The sequence below is a fragment of the Leptidea sinapis genome, chromosome 5, assembly GCF_905404315.1.
Source record: "Leptidea sinapis chromosome 5, ilLepSina1.1, whole genome shotgun sequence".
Lineage (NCBI taxonomy): Eukaryota > Metazoa > Arthropoda > Insecta > Lepidoptera > Pieridae > Leptidea > Leptidea sinapis.
In genome coordinates, this window is record NC_066269.1 from 2,775,009 (window position 1) to 2,788,131 (window position 13,123).

Consider the following 13,123-nt stretch of genomic DNA (forward strand, 5'->3'; position numbering starts at 1 on the left):
ATTATTGTTTTTTATAATTAACGTAGTTCTTAATAAATCTTGTTAATGCTCAGTGCTATTAATTCCTTCGCTAACCTCATCCCTGATGCACTCCTGTCCCGGTCGTCGTCTATGCCAGCAATGCGCTGGGTTACCCACAGCCCGGGCGTTGTACGCGCAAGAGCAGACTCCCCCCAGACACAAGGCTGCTCCGGTAGACCTGGCTTCAGCTACCCCAGACAACGCGTCACACTGGACGTCGTACTGACACGGCGCGTTGAGCGTTTTTGCTGCTATTGAAAAATATACATAGCTATTTTACCCAAATAGTAGATAAAAAATTTAATGACTGTTAACTTATTCATTAAACGAAAATGAAAGCTAACAGAAGAGAAGTATCTTCTGTCATTCGCCTCGCTACACATATATTGTCGATCGTTGTAATGTGGACTCGGCCTTAAACTTTAGGCCGTTTCGTTTGGGTTTTTACCTTCCAGACTTGCATATTTTTTTATGACAAAAAGAGACGGGACGAGCAGGACGTTCAGCTGATGGTAGTTGTAACGCCCTGGCTATCACAATGCAGCCCTCAGAATTCTTGAGAAACCAAAAAATTCTGAGTGGGAATACAACAGCTGCGCTCGTTACCTTGAGACATAACATCAGGTCTCCTTTGCCCAGTAACTTCACTAGCTACGGCGCCCTTCAGACCGAGACACAGTAATTTACACATTACTGCTTCACGGCAGAAATAGGTGCCGTTGCTAATCTAGCCGGCATCCTGTGCAAAGAAGCCTCCCATATTATTTCTTATGTTAGAATTTGAAAATTAGGTTTGCAGCTTTGTTTAATATTTGCACGCAAAAAGTATACGAATACATTTTTCTATCAAAAAAATGTTCTTGGGCATCTACATTGGAAACCCCACAGAACGATGCCGCAGTATAGCTACGCTTGGGCGTAGACTGAATTATCACTCAGACCATATTATTGGCAATAATAGGCAAATGATACATAAATTCTATAAATTCTATGTTATGTCGAAGAGCGGTGATACGACAAATGTTATTTTTTGTTGATAATGCGCAAAATCGGGTAGTCTGGTGCTACCTTTTCTGCGTATGGGAGAAAAGTTCTTCTCGAGTACTCGATAGAATATACAATTTATATTTTAGCAGTAAATTCCTGGTTCAACACTGCATTAACTAAAATAAGGTGAAGAATCATTGTATTTACATTCGACACAAGCGTTGACCTCCTGATACGCCACCCAGTTCTCTCGACAGCGACACGTGCCACGACACTCCAGGCCTGGGCCAGCACATTGCAGCTCATCCTCGCAAGCCTCGCCTAGAGCAGCATCGCGAACACATCTGGAATTTTGTAAGTATAGTCAATAAAATTCCACCTTCGACACGACACGCCACAAATTAGGATATCATCCCCACCATCTGGATGTGTAACACCAGGTGACTCGTACGCTCGTTTGTCCTCCTATTCCATGAAAAAAAAAGAAGATATCAAACATTGGCGAATCTTTACACGTACTGAAAGAAATATATGATACTACGAAGATCGTAACTGGTGTAGATACGGACTAGAATATTTTAATTATTTATATATTATGTAGGTCCTAAAGAATCATTAAGAGAAAAATTTTAAAGAAACAAACATTTTGACTGTTGCTTCTCAATATATTCTTGATAATGTTGTATGTGTTCATAAGCATATTGAAGAATTTTCTAGAAACTATGACAATCATAATGTTAACACGAGGAACAAACAGAAACAAAAATTCTCTCTATAAAATGATGGATGGTTAATGACCTATTTTAAGACTTGTTATTTGGCCCATTATCCGAGATTTTCGCTCGATTTATCAAGTAAGTAATAACATTATCCATAATACGCAATGCACACATTTACAATACAGACCCTACAGGCGCGGTTTGACCGAGCCGTAATCACTTTTATCCATTTAAAAATTAAATTTTGTAAACTTTTGGATAGTACAGCAGAGTACAAGTCTATCAAAACTAAACTTAACGCTATAATTGTATAGTATTATGTTATTTAGTAGTGATGTGTTAATGGGCTTTGTTCTCCACATGAGAAATAGGGAGAAGATAAACGAATTTTTCTTATAGTTATCAACACTCTTTGCATTCTTTGGTGATTTTTTTTAAACAGCTACCGTCCGCGAGATCATCCGTATAAAATCCGTGTAAAATATACTTTACATCGCTCAAATGGCAATTTAAAAATCGTGTCAGATTTTGGGGTTCTTAATAGTTTCGAACTCGACTTTGTATCTATAATGAATACAGTTCTAGTTTAACTCCATTATGATGAATATGGCATGTCGTGCGAAGGTTAAGTTTTTTTTTGCAGGAATCAGGCCAAACAGCTCTTCAGAACACTCCCCGTGATAAATGCGGTAAAAGACACAACAAAGAGACGTCTCTACTTAACACGAAGTAATCTAGCTATTCATAGTGTACTAGATCCCTGAGAGTACGAGCAGCTCTTCGTTGCATGTAGTCAACTGGTTCCTGAACCAGACCAGAGATGAGTGTGTATATGAGCATGAGTTTATCAGGCTTGAAGATATTGCCTTGCTCTATTTATGACCCCCTGTTTAATACAGCTAATTTGGGTTTGCTTTCCAGATGGCCGCGGAATTGTATCATGAAATAGCTAGATAGAATACGCCGATAGTAGACGTTTACTAGGTGCGACATTAAGGGAAGAAATGGGTTTTAGTAGTTAATGCGCAAACTTAAGTCTTCTAAGGTTAAATTGAACAAGGTTCATTTGTGATGGAAAATCCAAGTTTATTTTGTGAATGGTCGTCGATTTCCCGATAGTGACCAGCATGGCCCTTGTATACATAAGGCCGGGGATAGTGCGATTAGGTTGACCGCAGCGGTTAGCTGGTCAGGTTAGCTATATCTATGACGATGTATAAAGCCTTGCAGATCTAAAGAGCCAACCGCGTCAATTAATGATACATCGTCGTAAGTTAACCACTGCGGTCTACCGCCTTATCACCGGCCTTAATCATCTCCAGTAGGTACTGTCAGTGCAATACTTTTAAAGTGAATGGTTCTTACCTGGTTCCATTATCGCGCGGACTGAACTGAAGCTGGCAAGTACAGTATCCCCTGACACAAAACGCCTGCCTCTCAGGACCCTGCTCGCTGAGGTAGCAGTTCTGATCAACAACGCATCGGTCACCAACGACTGGAAGATATTCATTATTACATTGCATTAGTATCTCGCAGCAGATTAAATCAGCCAGTACATTATTACTCCTAGCGCATGTAATAAACAAATTGACGGCTGTTAAGCCACAACCTCGACTGCTCTGTGAATAACGTAGCAATCGATTCTTCTTGATTGCTGCGTCTGTCAGTCTATGGACGATGGATGTCGTAGAAGGATTTGGTAGATAATTTTTAACTTATCTTTTATGCCCTGTCTTGTTAGTAAACAATTTTGAAATTTAGGAATCGACACAGTAGTGTCAATTCCTCAATTTTATCCCTGTTTTTATCACTTCCCCTTTTACTGTTGGGTCGTGTGCCTTGGTATAAACAGAAATCGGGACGTCTTATGTTACTTTAATTGGAAATATAATGAGTTATTATCAAATGACCTGATACTTAGTGGCACTATCTGCCCAAAGCAGAAATAGTCATATGATTTTTCCGCATCGCAAAGTATCTGCATTGCGTAATGAGTACTCAACAGCATCACTCTGTGCCCAACACCTTGTGATGTAAGAGGGATTTGTCGTGTTCTTACAAGGTATTATTTAGTAAGGTTATGTTACGTCTACGTGTCCTGTTGACTGACGCATAACTTAGTTAAGTAAATAGGCTGCAAACTGAAGTCCATATTAAAATATAAGACTAGAGAAACCAACCAGCGGTCTCGTAGCATCGATCGGTCTCCAGGTGGGCGTTCGAAGCACAGGAGCAGATTCCATCCACACACTCCGAGTGAACTCCCATTGTCGAGTGGCACTGTATGTGTTGTACGCACTGCTCGCCATTACGTGCCTCTGGAAATTGGACCAAAATAATAAAAAAAAAAGTTATTATTAAAATGATAGCCCAATTCACTTATGGGATTTATTATAGAAATTAAATTTACCTCACAACTTAAGAGTTGAACAAGATAGACCAATATTTACGACCAAAACTCGAATGGTTGGAATGAGCACTCAGAAGGAACTCGTGAGGTCGAGGTTTCAATTCCTGCATCAGTATCAGGACTATCATTAAAAACATCTATACTCTATGGCCTAAAAAAGCATTGTTTACCCTACTTTAATGTCACCAATGAACGCATAGTATTCTTGGTGCCACACACAAAAATAGTTATCTATCTATAAGACAAGTACATACATAATATTTTTATGTTTAAATCATTAAACTAAACATTTTAATGTCAACTTAAAAAAAAACTTTATAATATAATTTGCTAGATGCTGGTAGGTATATTCTGTAATTTTCACATTTTCCGTGTTGGCTGTATAGATGTAACTTTGCCTTGAAGTAAAAATAAAACCGGCAACTCTTGTGGTTTTTATTTTATTAATTTTTGTTTCATTTACCAGTCGTAGAAAAATTATTGTACGCGTCATTGTATAGGTCAAAATCGCTTTTCGTTTTTGACCCAACATATACAACTATTGCATAAAATACATAATATAAATAAATTCATTAGTGTACTTTTATAAATGTACATAAACATAATAGCATGAGTCATTTCTATGACTTATAAAGTATGAATATAAGAATATATAGGTTTCTCTACTGTCGTAAGGGAATGTCGATATTATGTCATAAACTCTAAGGTCGAGTATAAATTAACTTGTTGTAACATAAAAACCTGTTTACTTATTTATTCTTCTTGAATATTGTTTATTATTAATGACTCTGTTTTAACGCATTTGATTCATGATAACTGTCTTATAAAATACATGATAAAAATGCATCAACAGGAATATACATAGTATTCACTCTTGGATAGTTTATTCGTCAAGATAGACGACTGTTAACCTCTATTTTCAGCAACGCACGCACCCTAATACAAAGGGATATACGTATTGCAAGTGGAAGACATAGCTGGTCACGCACACTAAAGTAATAAGCCTGGCATGTTATCATGAGTTGCCTAACAGCAAGAGGCTTTAAATAGACGTATAATTTTTTTAATGAAATTAAGGGACGAGAGGACGTTCAGCTGAGGGTAATTGATACGCCCTGCCCATTGCAATGCAGTGCCGTACAGGATTCTTGAAAATACAAATTTCAGAGCAGCACTACAATAATTGCGCTCGTCACCTTCAGACATAGGATGTTAAGTCTCATTTGCCCAGTAATTAAACAAGCTACGGCGCCGTTCAGACCGAAACAAAGTAATGTTTACACATTACTGCTTACCGGCAGAAATAGACACCGTTGTAGTACCCATAATCTAGCCGGCATCCTGTGCAAAGGAGCCACCCACTGTTAGATTATCTAAGCATTTACCTTTAAGACATCCCTTGTGTGTGCTATTCACAGCGGCGTAAACGAAGCCATCTTTGCAGACGCAGTAACTGCTCTGTTTGCAAAACGCATTGTCCGGACATTCCACGTCTGTGCTGCACACATTGCCGGTCCTTCCTGAGAAGTGATTTTTTTATCAATTAAATTATCTATACTTAAAAATTTATATTCTTTGGATGCAATAATTGGATGCAATAATATAAAACAAAGAAATTCTTTAGTGCGGTAAGAGTGGTAAGAGACAACGCTTCTGGGATTGAGAAAGGCTTTCAACTGTGTAGTATATTCTGTAGATGGAGCTTTGACTAATGTGTCGAGTAAGTATGGTAATAGTTACAACATCTAAGACCACCTATGCGTTATGTGGCTAGTACTTGACTAGGTAATAGCCATAAACAATAAACAAAGCAAAGGTCCTAATATTGATCCCTGCGGAACTCCTGGTGTTGCTTCTGGTACATGCGATTGAAAAACCGTACGATGTAACACTTTGGCTTCAGTTTGAAATATATGAATTGAACCAACGCAAAAGGTTGCCTCAACGCAATAGCGATCACCTAGTTAGCTAAAAACAATGCAATGCAAACAAAATTTTTGAGAATATTAGCACTGTTTCAATAAAGTTGTTCAGTGATTGATCTCTTATAAAAGCTACTATATATTATACGCATTACTACCAAAATCCGATATCATACATCAACAATGGATGGCAATTATTTACACATTACCGGTAGTAACGAAGATATCACGCCTATCAGCTGATAATGCCACAATCTGTACAAGAAGACAAGTGTAAACTTACACAGAACACGATGTTTGAATATTTTATTAAGTCCCTTTACAATAATAAATCTTTTTTCAAGGTTTTTCTCGGCGTAATGCTAACACTATGATACGGTGCTGATTTTATCGCGTTGTATTATGTGGAGCTAAAATATTTTGTAACGAAGAGCGGCTCAAATCATTGACGATCAAGTCATGTTTGATCGGCCTGATTCTTGGCGTTGAGTAGATACGTAACTGCATCTTCTACCGCATATATCACAGGGAGTGCTCAGAGGAGCTGTTTAGGTAAATACCAGTATCTGCATTCCATTGAAATTCGACTTGCATCATGTTGACGTCTGGCACACTAGAACCGCGCGTCTTACGAGACACTTCTTGCCTCGCACAGCCACTGTGGAATAAATTACTGGCTGCAGCTGCAGCTTTCCCGAAGCGATACGATTTAGGGATCTTCAAGCATAGATCATACTCCCACCTTAAAGGACGGCAACACATTTCTTGATTCCTGGTTTTGTGAATGTCCATAAGTGGTTGCCTCATAACTTTTCATCACGTGGGCCTCTTGCCCGTTATTCCTCTCTAATATTGACGATACCTATAGCCCAGTGGTTAATGACCCTACTGAGCTAGAGGTCATGGGTGCGAATCCCGGTAGGTGCAATCATTTATATGATAAATATGAATGTTTGTTTTCGAGTCCTGGATATTTATTTGTTTTTATATTAAGTATATTGTATTAAATATATCATTGTCTTTGCACCCATAGTACATACAGGCTATGCCTAGTTTGGGGCAAGATGATTTGTGTAAGAGTGTGTCAATATTATTATTATTATATAAAAAACAAAAAAAAAATTGTTAATCTTATAATTAGTAAATAAAAAGGTATTTTTAGTCCGACTACTTTCAGGGATGAGGAGCAGTAACTGTAAAGTCAATTTACCAGTGGGAGGCTCCTTTGCATAGGATGCCGGCTAGTTTATGGGTACCACAATGGCGCCTATTTCTGCCGTGAAGCAATGCGTAAACATTACTGTATTTCGGTCTGAAGGGCGTCGTAGCTAGTGAAATTACTGGGCAAATGAGACTTAAGATCTTATGTCTCAAGGTGTCGCAATTTTTGGGTTTTTCAAGCATCCTGAGCGATACTGCATTGTAATGGGCAAGGGGTATCAATTACCATTAGCTAAACGTCCTGCTTGTCTCGTCCCTTATTTTCATAAAAAAAAGTCAAACTATTCTATATGTTAAAGTCGGCATATGTAAAAATAATTAATATGGTTTCATTTAATAGACATTAAATATACAAGCAGATATAGGTTATATGAATCTAGTGAAATATTGAGAATGCTTCTCGAATCGTCTATCGCGAGATTGTAGAAAGTTCTGCTAAATTTTCTGCTTTAATGAGTGTTGCCGATTATTGACAATTCAACCAGTGTACAGTTAATTTGTACCGTAATCTAATGTCTTTGCTCTCAAATCTGACCAACTTTAACACTCATAAATTCCATTTAATTCATATAACCTAGAAAAAGATTGATTTAAGCCGAATGAAATATCTCTACTCTTTGCTTACTCTTTGCTTGATTTTTAAATTGGATGTTGGGTAAAAAGTTTTTCTTTAAATCCACAGTTCATTGTCTTTCCAGGTTGAACGGAGGACTGAGGATAACAGGAGTCGAAAAACTTTTTCTTAGTTGTTTATAACAAGTTATAAATTGCCATTTATAAAATATTTCTGTGGTATTTTTTGTGATTAAGAAGATCTAGAAGGATAGGTAAGCTTGATAGTAAGTAGTCATCATGGAAATGCGATAGAAACCAGTCAGATCTTCAAACTTCAGAGTATCTTTCGCAAATATTGTTAAGAATATCTTCTTCTTCTTCTAAGTCGGACACTCTTCTCGGAGAGGTCGTGGTTGCACTGGCGAGGTACACGGGGTATTCGGTGGGTCAATATCCTTTCTGAGGGTAGCTCTTCTGGCGATGATCTTCCATTTCTGACGGTTAGAGGCGTTGCGAGTACACTAGACCATGGTGGACTCAGTAGCCTTTGTGATGGCGTCTATCCAGCGGGTATCTCTTGCCTTCCACCATCGTGTTCTCATTTCTTGAGATGTGACCAATTGCTTTAGTTTTTGAGTTAATAATATGCTTGTTTTTTTAATATAAGAGGGGAAAACGTACAAGAGTCTCACCTCTGATATGTTGAGACAAACTCGAATGGACTTCCGGAACACAAATTATAAATAAATTACTCTCCCTGAGTTGGTGATGATACCAAATGAAATTTGATTTAAAATTTCCCGTTAGAATATCAACTGATATCAGAATTTGAAAATATGAATGTTTGATATTTATTATTTATAGGTAAGTGGGTAATTGGGGTATATTTATGTCTTCTTTGGATTTTTCCCTTTTTTCAGTGCGTTTGTTTCCCAGTATTTTCACTTACGGCTTAACCGATCGACATACAGTCACTTGTTCTTTACAAATAAACTTATTATAATATTAAACCTGACAATAAGCCAATGATAATATGCAAGATGTATATAAATCGACATTTTTCTTACGAACACTTCAGAATTAGCATTATATTGACAGTGTTGTCAGCGATATAGTCAACATTTTGCATAGTCTTAGTTTATTCTCACGTAGGTGCCTATAACTTTATAACAAGTTTATTAGTAAAGCCGTAAGTGTTTGTTTTATTTCGATCGCTTCACAAAAAAAAACAGACAATACCGATACTGGATTACGTAGTTCTGAAATCCACGCAGAAACATATTGGGATATATATATATATATATATTAAATGATTGTTTGATTCAGAGCAAAAAGTCATATGATCAGAGGCCCAAATAAATGGTCACAGAAATTAACCCATTGGTACCCCAGAGATGCTAAAAGAAGGAGAGGCAGACAGATACTTAGACGTTTGAGTGTGTTTGTTGCATCAGTTTATATTTTACATATTATATTGTAATTGAAATGATTTGTAAATCGATGTAGGTAAATCTTGATATAAAAGAGTGTCAATGAGTTTCTTGCTACTTCTTCTCATTAGCTCAACCCTTTACCAAGTAGCGGTAGATTCAATAAGAATTTTTTTTTGACATTCATAAGTGTCATTTCCGTGACCTACGTGAATAAACTGATTTTGATTTGATTTGATTTGAAAATGATGTAAAGAGCTAGACTAGTTTGGAGTAGAGAAGCGCGGGAGAAAGAGCACTGGAAGGTCTTAGAGGCCTATGTCAGTGAATAAGCTAGAAATAATTAAAAAATAGAGGAACACTACAATAAAACATGTTACTAAATCTAATATCTAGCAATAAAGGCTATCTTTATCTTTTGTCTGTTATCAATTAAGCCTCTGGGCAAATACAACTCATAATAAAGTAGAAATACCAAATCATCGCTATAACAGATCGTAAACCCTTTATAATTGGAGTTGACTTACTTACGGTACGCGGCGGTTCTGAGTGTTGCCACATCTAGGTCAAATGTTTGTAACACGATTACCTTATCGTCTTCCAATATGGCACAGGTATTTTTATTTGGCTTGCGAATTTGTACTGTTGATATGAAAGTATATTTTAAGAAGGTATCTAGACTAATTGAGACGGTTGGAGGTTCATGCTTTTTATATATTGACTATTTAAACCCGGCCACTGGCTCGCCTGAATCTATACTGATATTATAAAGAGGAAAGATTTATTGGTTTATTTATTAATTTATTAGGTTTATTTACATTTAATTATGACTACCAAAAGTTGTTATATCCAAAAAATAATACTTAAATCTATAAAAACACACATAAGATGTATACTTATCACAGGAGTCACAACATATTCTAAAAAAAAAAACAATAAAAAAGAAGTTAAAAAATTTACAGTATTCAAAATTAAAACTTAAAAATATTTAACAAAAGTGGTAAACTATGAATAAAGGTATTAAAATAATATAAATCGGTAGCTTAGTACAGCTATTACAATTTAAAATTAAAGTTATATTTAAAACTAGCTGACCTGGCAAACGTTGTTTTGCCATATAAATTATATATGTAAAACTTCCTTGAGCTTCAACGAATCTATTACAAAAGATTTCATTGAGATCGGTCAAATAGTTTAGGAGTTATTAGGGAATATATATATATAGTATATAAAAGAGAATGTATGTTTGTATGTATTCTATATATATATATATCTATACTAATATTATAAAGCTGCAGTGTTTGTTTGTTTGAACGCGCTAATCTCTGGTACTACTGGTCCGATTTGAATGATTCTTTCAGTGTTGGGTAGTCCATTTATCGAGGAAGGCTATAGGCTATGTTTTTTTTTTTCAAAATAAGGGATCCGTAATAAAATTGCTATTTTGTAACACAAGGTGTAAAATCGAAAACCTATTTTTGCGTGCGCTGCAAAAACTATTGACAAAAGAACAAAATTATGTACAGGCTATAATATAGGCAATATTTTATTACTTATAAAACTATCGCGTGAATTATACTTTATATGGCAACACAACGTTTGCCGGGTGAGCTAGTATATATATATATAGAAGATTAAAGGCCTTGACAATCTTAATGTGTGTTTTTTAAATTTGGTTAATGTGTCGTGAAATATGTCACCCTCTTTGCTAATAGTTATAAATTGTTAGCCTTGATATAGCGGAAAATTACTTTAGGTTAGTTCTGGCTATGGGTATTTACAATAATACATACAAATTTAAAAATTAGAACCAAGAACTGGGATCTAAATATAATGATTGCTTACAAATAAACACAGCATGTACAGAAAATAATTAATTTTTAAGTATTATACAGAATACATTAAGAAGTAAACAGTTTCTTTTAAATTTCTGAATGAGTAGGTACACAGTTACATTAATTTACAAATTATAACATTATTAAAGATTACCAATATCTGCGCAAATTATATTGCGGAATTTGACTAAGGAATCGGTAAATATGTCAATATCAGTTACGTCTTATGAATATAAAATTTTACATAACTATGGGAAATTGGTACCTAGGATCGTTTGACTGGAGGACAGAGTGGAGTTATAAGCTCACGTGGAACTTGATAGTTTGTTTGTCTGTTTGCACTGAATATGCTCCGAAACTACAGAATTGATTTGAAAATTTTTTTCACTGCTGGGAAGCTACGCTATTCCCGGGTAATATAGGCTATATTATATTTTATTTACACATTCATACATTGGTAAGAGCAAAAAAGATGAAACACAAAATCTCGTAAAAATTACTTTTTACTTAATTCTCCGCTTAAAAACTAAATATTTGTTTTTTTTTATACCACGTAGTAGAACGCTTTATGGTGCAAAAATTTTTATAATGCATGCTTAAAAAACTCTTTAATGATAACGGACAAATTAACTGACACAGACTTAGATTAAATATTGGTCTCCGCTGCGCGTCAACTAGATACCTACCGCAGGCGTAGGCGATAGGTGCGACAACTAATACCATGCCCAAGTGGGCGTACTCGAGCCATTCTCGAACAATCTGTGACGTTGACGTGCCAAATGTTCTGTTAAACTTTGCTAATAATTGAAATTAAAATGCTGGGTTGCGTAGTAAAAGTTTGTAAAAATAATACTACAAGAAATAAGAAAGACACTGGAATCACATATCAAAGGTAAGAATTTTGTATTTTATAAATTTCAATGTAAAATAACACGAAGCGTATTATTTAAGTTACAAAATTTGAAAGATGCCATTGAGTGTCAAGATGCCCACACACACAAGCATCTTTACAAATAGCCAATACGCATTGCAATATAAAGTTGCCGTAATAAAAAAGCTATTGTTCTTAGGTAGTGCGGTATCTATTTAGAGCGCAACGGAGACCAATCCATAATCTAAGCCCTTAATATATTTCTGTCTATATAATATTCTCTGTCTCTTTATACTTTTAATTATATTTTATTTTTATGTAGAAAATTGCATTTTTTTTAAGTATCATTAGATTTACGCTACGCAAATCATATTTTTTAGGTATGTAAAAATAAGGAAGCTATAAGGTTTTTAAGTAATGTTAAGGATGAATTAGTAAAAAGTTTTGTATAACCGTTTGTTTCTTAAATAAATGAAAATGAAACAGTAAATCAACATAACAATTTTGTAAATAACACAGAGCTTTATAAATATCGAAAGATTTCAACTTTTGTTACATATTTGTAGAGAGCTCAATGTAAAGTCACGCAAATGACATTTGAGATAAAGTTGATGATTATAAACGTACGATTTCTACATTGAATACAAAGACAAGAAAAGACATAGTAACTATTTTAATCATTAATCACCAAAATATAAATTTTAACATCTTAAATTATAATTAAAATACTAGAATCACTCAATTTTAATACTTAAGGCGACACTAAATGCCAGCGACCTTGAGCGATATGAGTTCACGGCGTCCGGCCCGCCATCTATGTAACAAAACCAATATTTTCAAAATTCTTGCGTGGAAAACAGTTTATATGCTTACAATCCTCGTTACTCATTACTAATCTGAATAAATATACCTAAACAAAAAAGTAAAGCTATAAGAATAACTTTTCTGAGAGTTGTACTAAAAAAATGCGTCATGCCATGCCAAAAAACTTGTTTAACTGCAAGGAAAAGTGGTAGTTTAAAAAGGCTCTGGGGTGAAAACTATAACCAACAGCAAGCATTAGAAACCTACAAATAAGACTTAAGTATATGTGTAACAGCATTAAGTAGTGTTCATAGCTCGAAATGCTATATTTTCACCAAAAAACTTGTC

At 35.4% G+C, this 13,123-nt stretch overlaps 1 protein-coding gene across 2 annotated transcripts in view; it reads right to left on the reverse strand.

Annotated features, from left to right (window-relative positions):
* LOC126964674 (prion-like-(Q/N-rich) domain-bearing protein 25) overlaps window positions 1-13,123 on the reverse strand; it is a 46,128-nt gene that overhangs the window by 944 nt on the left and 32,061 nt on the right. The window contains exons 3-7 of one of the 2 annotated variants that reach the window (XM_050807933.1): window positions 5,523-5,657; window positions 3,908-4,045; window positions 3,093-3,222; window positions 1,216-1,352; window positions 76-272 (exon numbers count right to left, since the gene is read on the reverse strand). In XM_050807933.1, coding sequence (XP_050663890.1) covers window positions 76-272; window positions 1,216-1,352; window positions 3,093-3,222; window positions 3,908-4,045; window positions 5,523-5,657 — 737 coding nt within the window. The remainder of the gene's footprint in view (window positions 1-75; window positions 273-1,215; window positions 1,353-3,092; window positions 3,223-3,907; window positions 4,046-5,522; window positions 5,658-13,123) is intronic. The other variant, XM_050807934.1, reaches the window with a different exon arrangement.